The sequence below is a fragment of the Truncatella angustata genome (genome assembly GCF_020726525.1).
Source record: "Truncatella angustata strain MPI-SDFR-AT-0073 chromosome Unknown BKA67scaffold_9, whole genome shotgun sequence".
In the NCBI taxonomy this organism is placed as follows: Eukaryota; Fungi; Ascomycota; class Sordariomycetes; order Amphisphaeriales; family Sporocadaceae; genus Truncatella; species Truncatella angustata.
This window is the reverse complement of record NW_025763389.1, coordinates 349,497-369,759: the sequence shown is the minus strand read 5'-3', so window position 1 is coordinate 369,759 and position 20,263 is coordinate 349,497. Positions and strand designations below refer to the sequence as shown.

General features: G+C 45.9%; 6 protein-coding genes across 6 annotated transcripts; 4 read left to right on the top strand and 2 right to left on the bottom strand.

Annotated features, from left to right (window-relative positions):
• Positions 1-430: 430 nt before the first annotated feature.
• Positions 431-988, top strand: BKA67DRAFT_580122 (uncharacterized protein). The gene has a single exon (XM_046103824.1). It carries the CDS (start codon positions 644-646, stop codon positions 884-886), a length of 243 nt encoding a protein of 80 aa, XP_045953146.1. The 5' UTR covers positions 431-643; the 3' UTR covers positions 887-988.
• Positions 989-3,058: 2,070 nt separating this feature from the next.
• Positions 3,059-3,993, top strand: BKA67DRAFT_540136 (uncharacterized protein; the record flags this gene model as incomplete). Its single annotated transcript, XM_046100732.1, has 3 exons — positions 3,059-3,064; positions 3,293-3,694; positions 3,799-3,993. 3 exons carry the CDS (start codon positions 3,059-3,061, stop codon positions 3,991-3,993), a joined length of 603 nt encoding a protein of 200 aa, XP_045953145.1.
• Positions 3,994-5,258: 1,265 nt separating this feature from the next.
• On the top strand, positions 5,259-6,434 carry BKA67DRAFT_629807 (glycoside hydrolase). The gene is made up of 4 exons (XM_046105583.1): positions 5,259-5,389; positions 5,444-6,012; positions 6,068-6,117; positions 6,171-6,434. The coding sequence occupies exons 1-4, from the start codon at positions 5,289-5,291 to the stop codon at positions 6,207-6,209; spliced, it is 759 nt and encodes a 252-aa protein (XP_045953144.1). The 5' UTR covers positions 5,259-5,288; the 3' UTR covers positions 6,210-6,434.
• A 5,405-nt stretch (positions 6,435-11,839) lies between these two features.
• BKA67DRAFT_663034 (uncharacterized protein) lies at positions 11,840-12,197 on the top strand (the record flags this gene model as incomplete). Its single annotated transcript, XM_046108112.1, has 2 exons — positions 11,840-12,010; positions 12,135-12,197. 2 exons carry the CDS (start codon positions 11,840-11,842, stop codon positions 12,195-12,197), a joined length of 234 nt encoding a protein of 77 aa, XP_045953143.1.
• Positions 12,198-14,634: 2,437 nt separating this feature from the next.
• On the bottom strand, positions 14,635-17,083 carry BKA67DRAFT_580118 (uncharacterized protein). The gene is made up of 5 exons (XM_046103823.1): positions 16,901-17,083; positions 16,439-16,814; positions 16,251-16,381; positions 15,920-16,197; positions 14,635-15,859 (listed from the first exon to the last, which is right to left on the bottom strand). Exons 1-5 carry the CDS (start codon positions 16,977-16,979, stop codon positions 14,765-14,767), a joined length of 1,959 nt encoding a protein of 652 aa, XP_045953142.1. The 5' UTR covers positions 16,980-17,083; the 3' UTR covers positions 14,635-14,764.
• A 1,691-nt stretch (positions 17,084-18,774) lies between these two features.
• On the bottom strand, positions 18,775-19,859 carry BKA67DRAFT_594956 (uncharacterized protein; the record flags this gene model as incomplete). The annotated part of the gene is made up of 5 exons (XM_046105110.1): positions 18,775-18,965; positions 19,065-19,381; positions 19,432-19,538; positions 19,603-19,761; positions 19,818-19,859. 5 exons carry the CDS (start codon positions 19,857-19,859, stop codon positions 18,775-18,777), a joined length of 816 nt encoding a protein of 271 aa, XP_045953141.1.
• Positions 19,860-20,263: the final 404 nt, after the last annotated feature.

The window sequence follows — 20,263 nt, the reverse complement described above, 5'->3', positions numbered from 1 at the left end:
CGTAGTGCTCGTAGTTGTCCCATTTTGCCAAAAGCGTCCTTTGTTTGAGACGGACTAAATCGCTCTAGTTGATATGAATTACACATATCCGCATGAAACTGAGTCCATTAATCTACTGACATATTTTCCACTGTGAATTCCTAGCGCATGGCCTCGCTCGCGAATTGGGGGCCAATGCCCGGCATCCATGCCGATAGTTCTTTGCCAAGCCCAAGGTATATCTTTCAGATGGAGACTAAATTTACGGCAAGATGCCCCTCCTTTCATTATCGGTAGTCGGTGGTAGGATACCCCGATATGGCAAACGTGTGATGATACTCACAAATACACAAGATAAGATCGGTGACGGAAAAATTGGTTTTCCATTAGTGTATCTAGATTCAGCTTAGATCTGGATTTCCAGGGACGGCAAAATTCCTCAACGGTGCTGCAGCAGCCCCGGTGGTCCACTTGTTGATCAATGATGCTCAATCAGTCAGCGGAAAGTTTCGTCAAAACCGACGGTGAATACAGTGACTTTATGGATTTCACAGTTTTTCAAGTGCCTTTAAGCTCGGCCCCGACCGAAATTCATAGGCACACTCTTCATTAGTCCAATGGAAATATAACAGTGTCTGACAGATCACCTCTAATCCTCACCAATATGGCCACGAGCTTCGTCTCAACACCGTCTTCGAAGGTTGGAGTCAAAATAGTTTTGATAGCTACCACCTTATTTTTTGCGTATTCAATCGGATATCCGGTCTATACATTGTTCTTCTACCCACTGAAGAAAGTGCCTGAGCCATTCCTGGCTAGATACACACGCCTTTGGGAGTTGTGGACTGTTGCTTGGGGAAATTACAATTTGGAACTCACCCAGCTACACGAGAAATACAGTCAATGAGATCCTTTCAAGGCTTTCGCAGTATTCTGGAACTAAACAAAAGTCGAAAAAGGCAACGTTGTGCGGCTAGCACCTAATCGCTTCAGTTTCAACAGCATGGAGGACATCAAATTTAAGAGCACAAATTCACAACAAATATTACCTTTTTGAAGATCGTCAAAGCCTATCTCAGGAATGATCATTGATTCAAATCTGAGGTCAGATGCGAGCCGTGTATTCAATGATGGGTATCATAGTTACAAAAGTCGATCATGCTGTTCCGTAAGAGCAGGGGGTGTTCCGTAATCCTTGTACGTGATACGAAGCGTCCTCTGTAACGGTCCTAGTGGTCTGCATGGACCAGAACTGCTACTGAACCGTTTGTAGTATGATATCTGAGGATGCCTTTTCATTAGAGTTGACATTGCCACCTGAGATCGACTTTTACGAACATTTTAGCAAGGCTCACTCCATCATAATAACGTTTTCTCTTTGCATTTGGATAATATCCTCAAACTGCGGTTATGAGGAGGAGGAAAATCCCAGGATTAGCTCCAGACATCAGCAATTTCCATCCGCACTGGTCCGTTGTAGGAGAACATTGTTGAGTCGGTACTATTTGGTACGAAACCTTTGTTGTAGATCATTCAGTAAGATATATCCATGTCCGAGAGGAGTAGGTCGCATACCATACAAAGCCTATTGTCATTGCGTCCACGGCAGAAGTCAGTGATAGACATAATACACTCTCGAGCAGACCCGAGGCATTTGCCGATGCATTTGCCAACGATATCTCTGACAGCACTTGCATCCAATACCTTGCGCTTTTTACGACATCAATTAAAAATGGGCGAGTCATAACCATATGAAGATGCCACGATCGCCACAAAAGAACCTTTCGAGGTATATCGAACCATGCAGTTTCGGCATTGAGAGTAAGATGGTTGAAATAAGAAGGTACATTATGCATCCATGTTTTAACCCGACCATCAAGGGTGAGTATCAAACTTGCATCGGGAGGTTGTTGTTCGAGCAGCATTGGGTTCATAGGATTGCTAATTTCAGCTAATTTGATTGGACGGAAGGCATCAGAAGGATCGATGGTTGGAACGAATTTCTGCCATGCGTACTGGTATAGTCGTGGGTCTTTTCTCGCCTGGGCGAGCTGCCTAGAACAAGGAATGGTCAGTGCTTCCCTTCCAAAAGTGAAGATCGCATCTCAAGAGGCAGTGCAGTAGTCGAGAGGCTTCATGGGTGAGGAGGTTCAACATTACTACTAAGCCATTGGATTACAGTACCCCAATAAGCGTAGTTATATACGCTCCATATGGTGGTCGTGCTTGGCTTTCTCCATAACCTGTGTCAGAGTTTCGTTCGCCAGTATAAACTTCGATCAGCCTAGTAATTTTCAGCGAAGGCTTCTGGGAAGATCCCGCTGTTTCGGCAATTGGCCCGATATGTAATAAGGAGGGTGAAACCATCTGCAAGTACCCCTTGCTGCCCCTTAGTCCAGTGTTGCAAGGTCGAAAAGACAATAAGCTTCATGTTAGCCCACTTGCGATTTGGTTAATTAATTGACAGCCACAGGGTCTGATAGCTGTTTTTCAGACTGAGGCATTTGGAATCATGCACGCTAGTTTTTGTGCTTTTTTCAGCTCAGTGGAACGATTTAACAATATGGCTCAACTCGCCCAATCACCCATTGTAGTCACACAGTGTCTTTGCCACTTGGAATGTTGACGGGGCGTCGGGTGTTTGCTCAATAAAATTAGTGAACCTCAGGGATTTCGCCGACTATGGATCGGCGGGACGACCGACCGTAACACCTGTAGGGCTCAGGGATGTTGATTTAGGATTCGATGCTTGGCAGTGAGACTCTGTGGTGGAGTAGAGTATAGCTTGTCATCAAATCTATGTATGTAGGGGGTATAGCGTTCATGCATTGGCTTGCACGTGATAGTGTTTCGGTCGAATGGCCCTAGGCTTTGTCATTTGGCTGACTCAGTCTGCTTGTCTTAGTGGCCCCTAAAGCTTCGGTGGCCAGCCTAGCAAGAAAGGGACGAAGGGAGGAACACAAGGAGATGGGATGGAGATTTTCACGAACCACAGAAATAAATACAGCCATGCGTATACCAGCATCAGGATTTCTGCTCGACCATCACTCAACAATCCGATAAGTACAATTTACTCACCATGGCCGTGAGTCGCCCCCCGGAGATGGTGGAAAGTTCAAGAACAAATTATAACTAACTCTCTTGCACGGAGAACTCATCTTTTGTACTTCGTGGCGTTAAAGACGTCGTTGTCGAGGACCGACCGAAACCTAAGTTTAGGGATCAGGACGACGTGATCGTACACGTCTCGCAAACAGTAATTTGCGGTAGCGATGTAATATAATACTTGCCTCGAGATGGTACACTTGCGAAGTGTTATGTTAATGCGTCTGACTTTTGTTACAAAACTACTGACTCAATGGACTTGGAGGAAGGTGCTATGGTTGAGCCACTATTCGTTGTAGTCGCAATTGCTAAGACCATTGACTTGCGGGCCCATCAAGCCGTAGTAGTCATGGGATGCGGGCCAATCATAATCCTTCCCCAAGCCGTTGCGCGGACCGATGGTGCTCAGAAAGTGATCGTTATTGACGTGGTTCAATCCAGGTTAGATCTTGCTCAAGGATACGGTGCCGACGGAACTTATTTGCTTCCGCGGGCTGGACCAGTTGTTGACTCAATAGACCATGCCGAGAACACTGCCGGTGAGATTAAAAAGATGATGGACTTGGGCGAAGGTGCCGAAGTTATCTGGAATACTCGGGAGCGGAAGCATGTATTCAAATGAGTGTCTTCCTTACCAAAAAGCGAGGCATGATTGGATAGGCTGGCATGGGCAAAGAGGTTGTCAATTTTCCCATCACTGCTGTGTGCATTCAGGGATTGGTTATCATAGGATCTACCAGATATTCAGCTGAATGCTACCCCGCAGCCATTGATCTTATTGCTAGTGGCAAGGTTGATGTCAAGAAGCTGATTACAAACAGGTTCAAAGTCGAGCAGACCGAAGACACGTTCGAACTGGTCAAGAAAGGTAGACAAGATGTCTTCGAATTTATAATTGCAGGTGTTTAATAACCATCTTACTGAGCTTACTTGAGGTTAACACCTTGCCTACAATAACATCAGAAAGCTTTAAACCATGATTCTTTTTGGAATTGTAAAAAATCAAGCTGATGAGCGTGACTCGCGTCAAGAGCCCCTCAGACCTTCGGTACTAACAGATAGATATGGGTCCAATCCATCATCATCCTGTAGAAAATGAAATTTTGGTCAAGGCTCCGATAAACCCAACTAGCTAACCCAGCTCAACCCATTGCCGATCTCGATATCTACCACCGAAAAGGTTGACTTGGTAGTGCAGTCACTATATGACACTATTTGTCTAATTTTATACTCGTCGTGGAAGTTTATAGAAAACTTAGTGTGCTATTCTCAGTTAGGCAGGTAAAAGCATGTGTATACACATTTAAAATAACAGAATACGAGCATTAGGAATAAAGGGAAATTGTTACGGGTGCAACAGATCACGAAGACTTGGCAGGTATTGTGGCTCGAAGATGGCCTTCGAATCAGATTACAGTGCCAATGTTCTTGTCGCACGATTGGATAGATAAAATAGACAAGGAGTTAACCAGGACATGGTGGTGACCCCTCAGGGCCTTGTAGAGGTGCATTGCCCAAGGTCCCACAAGTCCATTATTGCCACACCCAGAAGGGTCAATTCATGTCCGCCGCACCCCTCCACCAATGCAAAACCAGCCTCCAATGACCGAGAAAGAAATTACAGGGATATCTTCGTGACCTGATACACAGAGTACGTACAATTGGGTTGCCCTACACGTCCACCTGTGCTAGCTAGTTTTCCCCAGCCCAGAAAACCCTGATCTACGAAAGCATGTTCTGCATACTGTGGCGCATGTCGCCTTTTCCAAAAAGCTTTCAAAGTCCATGCAACAATCCGGCCTGCCTAGTTGCTGACTGTAGTAGTTATAGCCGCCTAGGCGGCAGGAATGCCCGAAATATAGCCCTATCACTAATCGGTTCCATCATCGACGCTTTAGTTCGTCCCGTACCGAGCGATCCCAAATTAGGAAGTTGCGAACAATACGAGCCGATGTTACATAACGACCGCGGCCTATATCGAATAAGAGCCCTAAGAAGAAGATATTGATGAGCGTGATAGGCCGAACCGCAATTGATGTTGTATTGCTTCGACTTGGCTTCGTATTCAATCTACAGCCTGTTGAATGATGTTATCACCTACTGGGCCCTTGGTTCATGTACATATATATATATGGCAAAAACCATATTTTTGACACATTTGCACAACTACTAGTATTCTCAGCAACCGTTCTGCAATCAACAAAATGAGATTTTCGCTCCTTGCAAGCCTCGTCTCATTCGCCGGCTATGCTCTGGCTCACGGTGGTGTACAGAACTACACTATTGACAGCGTAACCTACTCAGGGTAAGGCTATGCTCCTTCGGATTGCACCGGTGGCAATGCTAATAGGAAATCTAGTTACCAATGGTTCGAACCGTATGAAGGCCAGACTGACCTGATTCAGCGATCTTGGCACGCCTACCCGATCACCGACCCGGCGTCTAGCAACATGACGTGCAATTTCAGGGGCGCGGCCGTGCAGGGCGCGTACCATGCGCCGGTCCAGGCCGGTAGCAGCATCTCGGTCACTTGGTCCGAGGATGGGTATGGCTGGCCACACACCGTCGGACCCATCATGGCCTATATGGCCTCATGCGGGGATGACTGTACGGCCATAACCGATATAGCCAATCTGGAATGGTTCAAGATTGCCGAGGAAGGACTGCGGGAGGGCCATGCGGTAGGGGACGAGACTGGTTGGTTCCAGGACGACCTGTGGGAGAATCAGATTACGGACCACTGGGACGTTGTGGTGCCGGCGACTCTGAAGCCAGGGAAATATATGATCCGCCACGAGATCATCAACCTGGCGCTGAACCCCGTCCAGTTTTATCCGGACTGTGCGCAACTGGAGGTCAACGGCTCAGGTTCCGGCGTGCCTACTGCAGAGTATTTGGTCAAGTTCCCCGGGGAGTATTCGGTGACCGGTACGTACCTTCTTATTTCTTTCCATAAGCCTAGTGGAAGCTGATGGGAGGACAGATCCTGGTATTGCAATATCTGGCAAAGTTTATGGAGACACGGTTACAATGGTTGGTATTTCATCCCTTCGAAAATAGTTCTCATCTTCTAACTACCTTATCAGAACTACACGGTGCCCGGGCCGAAGGTTTGGACAGGATAAAGGCATGGGATCGTCATTTAATAGGGCAGACTGCGCCTCGTAGAGCCATACATCGCATTCTAGCCTGCGCACGTGTTAGTCCAGGCTGGTGCAGAACCTGACTGGAAACACTTAGTCCGTTAACTCAAGCGCCTACTCATTTCGGATATATCCTTGTAAAAAAGCCACTAACCTCTATAAAACGCGCCCATTATACAGTTTTCTCTCCCAAATATAGACTATAAGCCGCCCTTGGCGTTAATGCCTGGGCAGTAGTGTATATCTTTTCAATTACCTATCAATAAAAGCATGCTTTGGTGTCTTTCTCTCTCCTGAAATATAATAACCATTCATGTCCTCTTTTGAAAAAGATAAGGTTCTTTGAGACCGCCGTATATAAGTGTTCATCTTTGTATCAAGATTCCCCTTGCACCTGCCACTAACGGGAAAATTCGTCTTTTCTCTTTTCCGTTAACTATAGCCAAGCCCATGCGACCGTAAGTAGTCTATCTGCCTTTGTTTCTAGCGTTGCGCTTTGCTTAGTAACATGGTAATATTATTAGCAACTTCGTTTCCTTCGATCTCTTAGTGTCCCGAAGTCTACTTTTCTATCACCTTTGGACTTTACACTAATACAAACTCCTGGAAACGCAGAACCTATCTTGCAATGATTCCAGTGGTATTCTAGTCAACCCGTCAACCACAGATGTGTTACCTAAACAGACGTGCAGTCTTTTGTTTGGTATGATCACCCTTGCAGGGCACTATACACTTCGGTGTCGACGACTTCTGCCCTGTGCAGCCCATCTTTGCTCCGATAGACCCTTTAGGTGGTTCCACCGCTCATTACGGCGCAACCTCAGTCAGTACGGAGCCGCGCTTGTACTTGAATCTGTGAGTTATCTGGATATACTACCAATTCATTCTTCTTATTTCCACTGCAAGACCCTTCGATCAAATTCCGCTTCTCGGTTTTTTTCACCCTGCGAGGCGGTTCCTTGAAAGATGGTCACACTTAGTCTGATCTTTACGTCGGGACCACTTGATAGCATCTCTGGAGTTTTCCTGGTCTTTCCTTGCTTGTAGTGGAAGTCGCCGCACTCGTGGATGTTCTCTGTCGACCCGTCCACGCCGGAAACCATGAAGTGAACCAGGGTCACTGTCTTGTCCCTTAGTTATGAGCCTCACGATAAGCTCGCAGGCTCTTTCTTGGACTGATTGAATGATAAAGAGTGGAAAGGATGAGTTCGATGACCAAAGTATTACTAATTAGCGACAACGAGCCATTCTCGTTGTCCTTGAATACATCGCTACAAAATCAACGACTAACCGTACCAAAAGTGTAAAAGCATGAGAAAGAAAACTATCTGAAAGGCCTATATCTCGAGCCTTATATTGATCATGCCGAGTACAATTCTGACAAAGGTCGACACGATCCACTTAGCCTTTCCGCTGTGATAGTACAGCCAACGCTCACTACTTCAGAGGTCGGTGGAAGAAACTCGGCTGGGATCTTAGCGGATGGAATCTGTTACTCGAAGTGTACTACATGCCTTAGATGCGTTTGCGGCAGGGGTGGAATGACTTTTTATTGCTATTTGTAGAATAAATTATATCTACCGGAGCAATTTATTGACACGACAAGATGAGGTCGCGATGTAGTGTCTCTTCGTCTTTTCCATGTTTAGAATACTATCCCTTACCATGCATAAGTATTGTTAGCACACAAGATATCATGGCTTTCCTCGTCGACCCCGATGAAAGATCTCTGACTGTGTTATACAGACTGCGGATGTGATTCGCCACTCGGCTTGGCTCCTTGTGCCCAGCTTTCCACAGAGAAATTCTGTAGAGGGGATTTATACTATTGGAGACGCCGGTGAGTCTTGTGGTACACCGCATTGAGATGAGACCTGCTTGCTCTAGTAGCTCTCTGTTGTACAATGTCTTGGCCGAAACGCTCTATTGTCAGCATTATGAAGGCTGTGGAGGTCGCTCTCAATGTAAGAAAAATGATAAAGTCCTTGAGGGCAGAGTTATATCTGGTTATCCATATAAACCTGGTACTCTATATGGCTTATACTCCGTCTTCTGACAACGACATATTGATAATAGTACTTCCAAGTCTGCCAGTCGGTCCGGAACTACTAAAAGCTATTACATTTCTAACACTTCCCGCAGTAACCTCCAGAATCCTACCGCTACAGGTAACGATAGGCTCAGCTGTGTCTTTATTCTGAAGACTATCTTCTACAACCAATCCAGACATAACTGTAACCTAGACACTTCCTCAGGCTTTATCCATTGATCTGTACCGTCTTGTGCCGTTGTAGACTTGGAAGTGTCCTCGGTTCACAGTGGTGTCCTGATAACTTCGGGGGTACCAGCACTCACTCGAATTCCAACTTTGCTTTCTAGTCACATAATCATTAATTGCATTTTTCGTAGCAGTATACATGGGTGCTGCTAATCGGGTTTTTGTCCCGCGGCTGATGAAGTGAGAAGAACATACTTCCGATTGGTAGTCGATGAGGAACCCTCGAAGCGAGAAATCGCCAGGCGTGTCAAGCGAATAGGATGGGTCATGCTGATATTGAGTAGCGAGTGGTACACGCCATCCAGGTGGTTTCGAGAATGGGGCTTGCTTGGTGGAATCCAAAAATTCGAGAAGTCAGCTCATAAATTTCAGCTCTGGGCAAACTTTGTCGACGCCTTCGAATCCCTCATCATCTGTATCGAACAAAGTGAAGATTTGCAACCAGTTTCACACGTCGGCCTTCTGGAAGATTGCTCGAGGTTGAGTCAACACGTGTGCATCTACGAAGTTTTGAGCCTCGAGTAGCAAGGATAAGTCCGAAAACGTCATGTTGATGCCATCGGAGATAATGACTCGGTCAAATGGAAGGCATATACCTGTGACGCAGTTTATATAAATTCCCTTCTTACAGTGAAGCAGTCTACTCATGCGCAAATGTTACAGTCGCTGTCTTCTTCCTCATTTCTTGTGGCATAGTTGCTAGATATGTTCTTACCAATCGATCACTCGCTTGCGACTGGAGAAAATCTCTACGGAAATGCCATGGTAGGATGATAATTTCTAACACACTCAGTATTTGTGGAAATCTGTTGAATCGGTATCGAGCTTTCATGGACCGCAGCCTCATCTTACGTGTCGGTTGTCTGATGGATATATTCATAATATTGGCGGCGATCGCGATAAAGGCTTCTGTGCGTGTCTCAAGAACCTGATTCTTATGTTGCTAAAGCAAAGGAGCCTCTAGGGGTATCACATATTGTCCATGACCATTCAGACCTTCCCCGGGATGCTTGGAGATGCTCTGCCGTATTGACCACTTATAAGGTCGATTCAAACCTCATGACAGCTTTAGCACTATTACGCGGGACTGGTACACAAGATCTGTGATATCATCCAGGAAATCACTATAAAATTAGCAAAGTGCCGTCATTTACTATTTGCTGCCTTCACGGCTTGAAAGCACGCTCAGCCTTTTAATGATTAAAAGGTATTGAAAAATTAATAGAAGACTTGCAATTCTATAGAGCACCTGATCTATATTGACTGCGAATGTATATACGTAGTCAGATCCAACCTGTATCAATTACAAAACTCTGATTTTCAACTCCTAAACTATCATCTACAACCAGCCAAAGCGCTAATATCGCAACTTCCCCAAGTTTCAATATCATATTTATTGCGAATCGTTCTTAGACATAACATTTGCACTCGGGTGTAATAGTTCCCTTATTCTGTTGCTCATTTGCAATAATCTCAGTCATGATGCTATTGACTTTGACTCTCATACGTGAGCCAACGTTCTCGTGAGATCCATAATCGCCAATTTGCTCGCTACATATCATATGAGTCCTTGTTTTTATCGCTCAAGTAATACTGCTATCCATTCTGATGACGGAATTCATTACTTCAGATTAAATTATGCACCCAAATTGCTACTGTGGCTGCTGAATCCAATGCATATTGAAAACAACTTTGGGGATCTGGGCTTAGACTGTAGGTCAGTGGGTTTTCCTAATATCTAAGTATCGGCATAGCTGCATGCTCAGCTAACTAGGGAGAAGGACCACGAATACGATACACCCAATAAATCTCTCGTGCGATTCATCGGGTAGCCGACTGGTTCCCGATCGACGTGGTTGGCGATGGCTTTATCACCCGCCTGATTTGATCGATTACAATCCTACCTCATCTTTATCACAGGATTTTACATTCTTTCAATCGCTTTTTTGCCCAACAACTTTTCGTCCATCACAATTTATGGATATGGGAAAACTTAGCGGGCTCTCTTAAGATCAACATCAACGGTTGTATTGACAGTAAAAACGCTTGCCTACCATCGACACTAGATACTATATCACCGCGTAGTAGCTGATACCCGATGTCACCATCAGAGATGCCTTTGATACATATAATGAGGCTAAGTTTTACTATGGTATCTAGTAAGCCTTATTTGCAAATCCGTAAAATATGGAATAAGAAACAGCTCATCGGTAGAGTATCTTATTAACATCTTTGCTCCTCGTACCCACACCATGGGATGAATCGATCACCCGAAGGTTACGGAATACGTAATGCATATTAGTTAGAGTATTTAGCTTCACGGAAAGTTAGATCAAAGAAGGCTGTCTCCCCGTCAAATTAGACCTTCGATAGAATTGTGTATTTTACTTAAAAGTTTATCAGAAAGGATACATTATCCTTAGTATAACATCAGTCTTGTATGAAAGATCTTGCTAGACTGCTCTTCTACGATCAAAATGTGGGGATTTCATGCACCTATATACTCATAGCAGCCACTTGTGATGACTTATTATTTTTCGGCAGCCCTGGAGTTCTATGAGGCAGTTAGCAGTTTTGTTCTCCGCGAGATGACAGAATCATTCCTCCAGATTGAGTGCAGGACGAAATGATCACAAGCCAAAGTGGGTCAGACCTGGGCACGAAATTCGATCGCCAAGATTTGTAGGATTTAATTTGCATATAGCATTTCAGGCTAATAAGCTGGGCATCCAGGGCAGGATCAAACCCGCTAAAAAACCAAAGTCTACAGGTAGAGACTCGATTAGAGATCAGGTAAGAAATAAATACACAAAATAGCCACTGAGAAGGCGTACGTAAGACAGCGCATGTGCTGTTGAGAATCTACATGTATGCGAACGTTACGTCTATCCACGTACTCTGCTTAGGCTCAAACCAGTCAGAGTGGGTGCATTGGTCGGCTTCACTGCTGTGATTTTAGGTCATATTCGACCTGACAATGAGTTGTGATTGCGCATTCTGTTCCGTACTCTTTCTGCATGGTAGCACCCGTGCAGGTGACAAGTGAAGAATTTGATTGCAGCCATCCGTATATGCGCCTTTCGTATACTGGGGACTCCACCCGTTTGACCCCATCTTCACTCAGGGGCCTGAGAAACCAGGATTACACGTATACTATTATGTCATATCGCAGCGGCTTTGTGCCACCAATATACGAAAAGACATATATAAAAGAAAGTTTCTGACGTCTGAGTAACAGTCTGTCCAAATTCAAACTTGCAAAAACATTTATCATACACTTGCTGAGCGCACCAATATTTCTTAGATACTTCCTCCCAATCTTAATACCGCAATCATGCAAATCACCGCAGCCACTTTCGCTCTCTTCGCTGTCTTCGGTCTTGTCTCAGCTGCTGCTGTTCCTGAGCCGGAGCCCCTCAACATTGTTGAGAGAGATGTGAACGGACCAGTTCTGCTTGGCCGCGCATTCACCTGCGGTGCAGACGACCCTGCGATCTGTTGCGCCGTAAGTTCACGGATTCACCTCATTTCATTTCGTAGATCCGGGCATGTATCAATCGATACCGTAATTGAAACAGTGGCATCATGGTTCAATGAGAAAGGGATAAATACTAACGTTATACCTCTAGTGCCGTGGTGGCCAGGGAATATGCGTCAACCTGCGTTGTGAATGCGTTGGCGGAAACTGTTAAATTATTTATGAGACAGAGAGCCTATATTCGTATATAAGGAGAACGATCCATCACGAATCACTTTGTTGGGATATGGAGAGTCACAGGGTGAAGGAGTATTACTCAAGCCACTCGTTTAGCAGGTTCTGACCGATTTCCAACCAAAATTTACATATTCTTTTGCCTCACTCCGCGCTTTGCTAACTTTTATGCTTTCAATCGGACTTGAACGGAACTGTGGAAATGCATAACCTTAGTACTGTAAGCTTTGCGCGTCATCAGTGATTCTGCATGATCCCCACGTTCTCTCGTGGCTTTCACAGGCGTAAAGGACTGATTGCCATCAAGGCGATTTAATAGAACGGCACTAGTAAGGGTCTTTAATTATAGGCGTTGTTGTACTAGGGAGGAAGAGGAAACTTGATCTTATCTTGGCACGGATTATGTTCCAAGATAAGATACCAAGATCCGTACCAAGATCTTGGTACCTTCTTATCTACTAGGGTTAGGACGCACTAGTGGCACTAGTGTGCATGCAGCGCGAAGACTGCAACACACAGATCGGCAAGTATGTGGCTATGATAGTTGGGTGCTATTATAGGTACGACCAAAGGCGCCGACTGTTCAGTCACTGTCATCGTCTCGGTTAGCCTGAGGTCTATACGTGATATACATAGCAACGCCGGAGTAGTAGCTCGTCAGCCCAGGTCCAAACTGGACGATGTCCAGCAGCTGCTTAAACGGAACAGTCCCGCGCTCACACATGGTCAGCAAAGTCTAAGCCGCATAATTTTGGTCAATTCGTTGACTACTGGATGTATAAATGAATGGTTGCCGAACAGAGCTCTGATGTTGTTATCAGCGGCGCGGATATGGGCGGTTTTCATAGCCGAATGGAGCACCTGTAGATCGCCCGAAGGAGAGTGTCGAATCTATGTCCCATGCCAGTGGATCGCTACAGTTCACTTGGGCTTAGCTTCGATCAAGCAAGTGATGAATCGTGCATACTGTATATACTATCAGATCAGAAGGACTAGTCAAGAGTGGGACTGTGGGGTGGGACTTGGGTAGTATAGATACCTGTTTGTCTCCGCTATGAGGCATTTACGGATTAGCTTTTAGCTAACCATCAATATACATGGTCACGTTTGCTATAATCACTCTGATCAAATCATGATCTATCATAGTAACGGAGCATCTGCGGGACGGGCTGATTAACAAATCTCTCGGTGAACAATAAGCCATGCCGTCAGCGAAAACTCATGTGTGACGAGGTGAAATCGATATGTGGCTTCTGTCAAAAGGCGTGGCGGGTATGCATCACCACCGAAACCCCAATTTTACGTGTTCACTGAATTTCAAAGGTGACAGATACCATCACGATGGATCAGCCCATGCTCGTGGATAGCTCCGAAGCGGATCCCACGGCACAATCTGTGTTTCGAGAGAAAATATGGCATGTTCTTGTGCCATAAATCGCAAGTTTACTCCGATAAGCCACCTTCATCCAGGTCTCGCAGCCAATTAGACGGAAAATTGATGAGGAGAGTGCGTCCATCTCGTCAAGCTTAATCAAAGACAATGATGACAGCCAGGGCTATGCCAAAGCGGCAAGGGGGTCTCTGCTAGATGAAAAAGATTCCCCGAGCCCCCCAGCTCATGATCGACATGTACACAAGATAATAAATTACAACCTAAATCTTATACTCAGTCGTGGGTTCCTAAGCTAGTAGTTTACTAGCTCAAGGTCAGCCAGGTTTCAGAGCATTGTTATCCAATTACTCCACTGCTATAACGAAATTACCGGCACATGGTCAGTCAAAGTCATCGTACCCCAGCCATTGTCAGCCGACAGTATTAGAATAGAGCTTTTTGACGTGACTGCATACCTTACATAAACGTCCCCTGGTCATGGCTACTAAACTCCTCCTGCGCTTTTGCCTCCAAGCACATTCATCGCCTTTTGCAATCATTGTCGTTACGAAACAATTGGGCTTCTGGTGCATTCTATCGGCGGCCTTCCTAGTCCCCACGGGTCCTGAGCGGGAAGCCAACTTGAGTGACTTGCCTCTACTCGAGATCGCTCTCATACGAATCTGAAGCCCTTCGTCTCCTTCGGCGATGACTGGAGCCCCATTTCAGCGCTCAATCGTTTAAAAGATTGTCCGATAGGACTCTTGACATGCCTGTAGGATCATGTATGTGTCTGTTTACCACGACGTGTTACAAGCCCGCCCAACCTTGCATACTGTGACTGAGGTCCTCTTAGTGGTCCAGCTTGTAGGAGAAGAAAAGGCCGATCTTGGCGGAAAACAATATGGTCGTCAGAAGAGTATTACGCATTGCTATCATAGGTATCATAAACAGCGGAAAGTCAGTGCTCCGCCTTGATCTACTAGACCAGACAAACCTCGAATAGAGACCAGCATTCTTAGTCTAATCGAAAGACTATATGTGTATGTTATAATAATTCGGGTATTTGGAGATTACGCTGTCAGTTATGCTACATGTTTCAGTCTGATAACTATATATCGTAAGAACGAATGACCTTCTGTTACATGCTGAGTTAATACTCTACCCATCGCATATCATACTCGACACAACCTGCCATTCTGAGTTGGATAGTAATCAATCTGATCTGTGATGTACCAATCTTCCGCACCCACGGCTGTCGCTGCATAAAGCACACCCCAAGGGTCATACTGCTGTTTCAGGCTGTACAGGTACTGATAGTTGTCACCATAGAACGTTTGCTGCAGATTTGGCTCATTGATGTCCGCCTCGTTGAGATATGCGCCAGAGTCAGGGGCCATCTCGCGCCATGGTTGCAGTCTGTCGACGAGTGCCTTGTTAGCCGCAGCGATTTCGGCAGGTGTTGCTTCTTGGGTATATGTTGTGGAGGCCATTAGGAATAAACATGTGTCTCTCCAGGCGGGCGTGACGGCATTCGTCTGGTTGACAACAGAGTTGGCTGCGGGCTGCAGATTATAGCCAAAGATTTCACCATATGTCTCCGCATCGTGGCGAAATAGAATCATCTGGGCAGATAACTTTTGCGGATTCTCCCAATTAGCCACGGGAAATAAGCGCGATGCGGTATGGAAGTTCCAAATCCCAGCTTGGTTGGTACTTTCCGGGAAAGTATCGTCGAAAGCCGCGAGATAGGTATCGTATTCGGTCACTGTTAAATTTTCCACAGCAACAATAAGCTCTGCTAGTCTGTCGAACAGGGGTTTGGATAATGCTTCTGCTTCCTTGGCACGTAGATCTGGCGCAAACTGGGATGTCATAGAAAATACGCAACCAGTCGTGTTGGCACAACTGATTGACCAATAGCTGTATAAGCCAGCTTTGGGCCAATGGGGAAACTGCGCAAATAGAGCACCAACCCCTGCCCAGAAGGAGTTGGACGATGCTCCCGACCCAAATGTGTACGCGAGCTTAGTTATGGGTGTTCTGGGATAGGCCCGGAAGACTAAGGACGTGACGACGGCCCAGGTGCTGCCGCCTCCCCCGCGAAGAGCAAAAAACAGATCAGAGTAGTTGTCCTCGTCAACAGAGACAAAGCGACCATCTGGAAGAACAACCTCCATGGAAATGACCTGGTCGGATGCCATTCCGTACTTGGATATCAGCGGTCCGTTGCCGCCGCCAGCAGAGTATCCACCTCCAATTCCGACCGTCTAGCATATACCGGCATATCAGCGACGATTAACATGAAAATTTTGTACCGGTGAACATACATTGACAAGTCCTCCTGTGACTTGAAGTCCTTGCGCATCAGCAGCCTTGTACATCTCACCCACGGTTACTCCAGAGCCTATCTTAAATGCTGCACCGACCCGACCTGACGTATCTGCATAAGATTCGCCCAGGTACTGGATGTCACGTAGGTTGTGTGTCCAGATAGAAAGCGCCCCTGCACCAGTGGACTTGGCGCTAAAATCGTGACCTGTGTTCTTAATATTAAAGCGCAGATTTAGATTCCGGGCGAAGTTAAGCGCGAGCTGTATCTGTGCAACTATCGAGGATCATAATCAACTTATGTACAGAATTTTGGTGTAAATAACCTACCAGTCGTAATATTGACGATGTAGGCTGGCATGCCACCAAGCGTACACGTTGCATTTGCCCGTGCATATATTGGGGGAATACAAGTCACACCCTCGAAGATGGGAAAGCTCAGGCCTGTGGGCTGATTTGTTCTAGCATTTTATTAGCCCGTTCTCCATCCGACAGCATCGAGGAAAGGGAAGGAGTACTGCCAGGTAGCATTTAGCCAGAGCTCTGTGACCTTATCACACCTCTCCTGGTCATAATCAGGCCAGTCAAGATAACATACCGAAGCCGAAGGGGTACCCTCGAGCAGCGCACCTCCGAGCAAGGTGTCAAATTCTTGCCAGAGATCTTCCGATGGCCATTCAGGATCCCCAGGCATCACCTTGCATTTCAAGCCCACACGTTTGCTTTTAGCTGCCGTATCTGCACTTGGGAAATCGAACACCGATGGATCGCTGATGTTGTAACGGCTAAGATTGGCTACCACGTTTGGAGTAAGCTGAGCAGACTCGTACGCAAAATAACCAACCCCAGATGATGCGCTTCCATTAGGGATGTACTCTGCAGCTTGTGATATTGCTTAACGAAACAATCAGAATTAGCCGCGTCATGAACACCATATGCGATTTGACGGAGGTCGCTCCCAAGATCGGTACGGCACTTACGCAATTCAATGCCTACTCCCTGGGTAGCCTCAGGAAGTAAGGGCAAAATAATAACTGAGACTATCCAATGAAACATCATTCAGTTACTGAGATGCAATTCAAAAAGTATGGCGGGTGGGGAAAGTCACGAAACGGCAGGTTAGGGATTAAGACAGTTTATCAAGACTATTTCGAGGACTATCGTCATAAAAGATTCCCCGCGCGACTGCAAGTTAGATTGGAGTACGGAGTTTAAATGCTACACACCAAAAACTCATCCAATCACGGCAGATTCTATGTTCACTGACGGGATGAGATCCATGCAGATAGCGTCACACTCGGTTATTTCAACCTACTTCGAAACAATGTGTTGCAGTATTCAAGAACTTTAAGGCTAGGAGCTACGACTGATTAGCCATTCGCCGGCGGAGCTTATTTTCACTTGAAGCGTCTCCTTGTCTGGCTTTATAGACTTGCAAAACCTGGGGTCGAGCATTTACAAGATCGCACCGGTCCTAGAACATGTATGATTTTCAATGTTACCGTAAGCTACAGGTGCTGGACCCCGTGTCTCTTCTCGCTATTAGAACCTTACACTTGCTTCCCATGCAGCCAACACCAAGACCTATCGGCCAGCAGGGGCCGTCAAAGCTGTTTTCTTCTGAAAGTCGTCCGGCAACAGCCCCGTGGCATCGTATGTTATGATTATGGAACGAAGCGCGGTCCAATTATTAGTCCATGTAGGTATATCTGAGAAATCCGTTTGAAAGCATTTGCCCGTTACCGTGTATCCTGTTTCGCGGTAGTCGTACGCTAATGATTGTTACGCAAACCTTTTACTAACACTACCATAAGATCCGATGCCATAGTTCTGTTACATATAAGCGTAGCTTATTTGGTGATATGTTCGAAGAAAGCAAATTCCCTTATGTCATTTGTCAGTGCGAGCTAGCGTTTCTATAGGCTGCGCCCATGACTATGTATGGATGACGATGATGAGGAGTAGCGCATTTAAGTTGTGGTACAAACAATTGTCAATATTCCGTCACCAGTGCACTAAGCTGATAGAACCTGTACTTGAGCGTGATCGGTCAACTCGTACCTGTTTAAGAGCCTCGATGCCATCGTTGCCGCCCTGACGTCTCAGCTGGGCTTCATGTCCAGACGGCCAAGATAGGCGACTAGGCCCTCGTGATGTCAATACCATTAGAACATTCCAATAACACGAGAGCCCTCGGGCGATATGCGGGCTCGAAAACTCCGAGCGGTCTCGTTGAGTAGCAGTTGCGTGCTCGTCATCGCAAGCTCTCATGCGTAAACGAGGAACTGTTAATAATTACTATTATCAATAATCCTTGAGAATCACGTGTTTTAAACCTCTAAAAGGACTTGAGGGCATATCTTCTGAGGCTGCGAGAGAAGAAAGTAGGTTTGAGGGTGGAAGCCAATCGGTGTTTGACGGCAACAACTCCATCTCACACATCGGGTCTACGATACCAGGACCTTTGTCACAGGCCGTAAAATGACAATGCAAGCACATGCGACAAATTGAAATTTCGCAGTAATAAATTAATGCTATTCAAAAATTTATATCACCATGAGGTCGCGAGAGAGGCACAGTTACTTTGTTACGAGACGGATGTGTCCCTTTATTATTAGACATGAAACTGGAACGTCTTAAACATCGCCAAGCTTGAATAGATGAGTCACTTTCTTGTGGCACATCCTGCCCTTCATCTCAGCCCCCGTCCACATTTAGACATACCCCAACGTTTGGTTTGAGTTTCTATGATTTCTACCGAATAGCACCTATGGATCAATGTAGTATAGGTTTGGTCAACTACTATCATGAACGTCAGGAGAAATCCGCTGCAGACGCAAGTTTACAATGCTAATCAGAGCCATTGTTTGTTGCCCAGGTGAGACAGGAATGCGCCCCCATGCCCCTTCTCAAGACTGGCATTCTCCCAAACTTTGATCACATCTTGCACGGCTAGTTCCCGGGCTACTGGACCCTTGAAGTTTGGTGCATACTTCTGAAAACCTGCAAACATGCTTTGCAATCCCTCAATCTCCTGTGGAGATACTGTAGAAATATCATATGGTCAGACTCGGAGCCATTTCTTTTTCAAATACAAGAGGCAAGAAGAATGAAACAGGAGGAGAAGGGAGGGATAATTCATACGACTTGCAGGGTTAAAGTTGCCCGTATCTACCACTCCTGGACTGATAGCAATGAACAGTACGCCCTGCTTCTTATACTGTGCGCTGAACTTGGCAACAATAACGTTCAAAGCTGCTTTCGAGGCCGAATACAAAGCTCCAATTTCTATGTCGAACTGATTGATAAAGTCAACGTCCGCCATCCCGGAGCTTATAGCTATGATCTTCTTGGCCTTTCCTTTAAGAATGAGAGGCAGGAACACATTGTTAAGGTAAATACTGCCAATGACGTTGGTGTCGATTGATTCATGAAAGGCGTTCGCTGCGTCTCTAGGCGATCTGCTCAACATATCAGTTCTACTCCCGGCCTGAGGGGGCGAGGGACGTACATTTGTCCAATCGGGGAGAATCCATCAACTTGTGATATGATAGCGGCGTTCGCAACCAGGTAGTCGAGACTGCCACCCGTAATGGCTGAAGTCTCGTCGGCAGCAGTCTGGGGAAGAAGATGAGTCAGCAAATATGTGTGGATCGGTCTCCGTTGGCATCGGCTTTCCCACCTTCAGACTATCGTAGTTTGTCAGATCACCGGCAATGATGTGAATATTGGATCGGTCAGACAATTCCGCCGACACCTTTTCCTTAGTGCTGGACGGGTTTCGAACCAAGCCGACGACTGTATTCTTGGGGTCGCTCGACAGCTGGCGAAGCATCTCAAACTATTGATAGGTATTCATCAGACTGGACCCGGAATGCTACACTTGGCTGAACCTACCCCTATCCCTCTCGAGGCTCCAGCGATGACGTATGTTGACATAGTGAGTAATGTTTCCTTTGGAAATTGATTCTAGAACAAGTCGCCTCTGGTATCGTATGGCCATGGCATTTAAATAGCTGGCAATTGTTGAACGGAGTACTTCGATTACAAATACTTCAATTACAAATCAAATACAGGAGGCTACATCGGTGACTTGAATTCTGCAACTGCTTTGTCTGCTGTTTGCAGTTCAGCTCGGAAAAAGTTTCCAGTTGGTTTATTTTTGCGCCGAACCTGCGCGATTATAGGTCCGGCGAAAATACTGTGGAACCTTGGATTCATGTCAGACCTTCTTGAAATGATTCTTGGCATAGGATGAGGTGTATAATCGACTTTTGAATCTTACATGCATGATGCGAACCGAGGTCATATGATTGAATTAAAGCAGCTTTTCATGCTCCGAT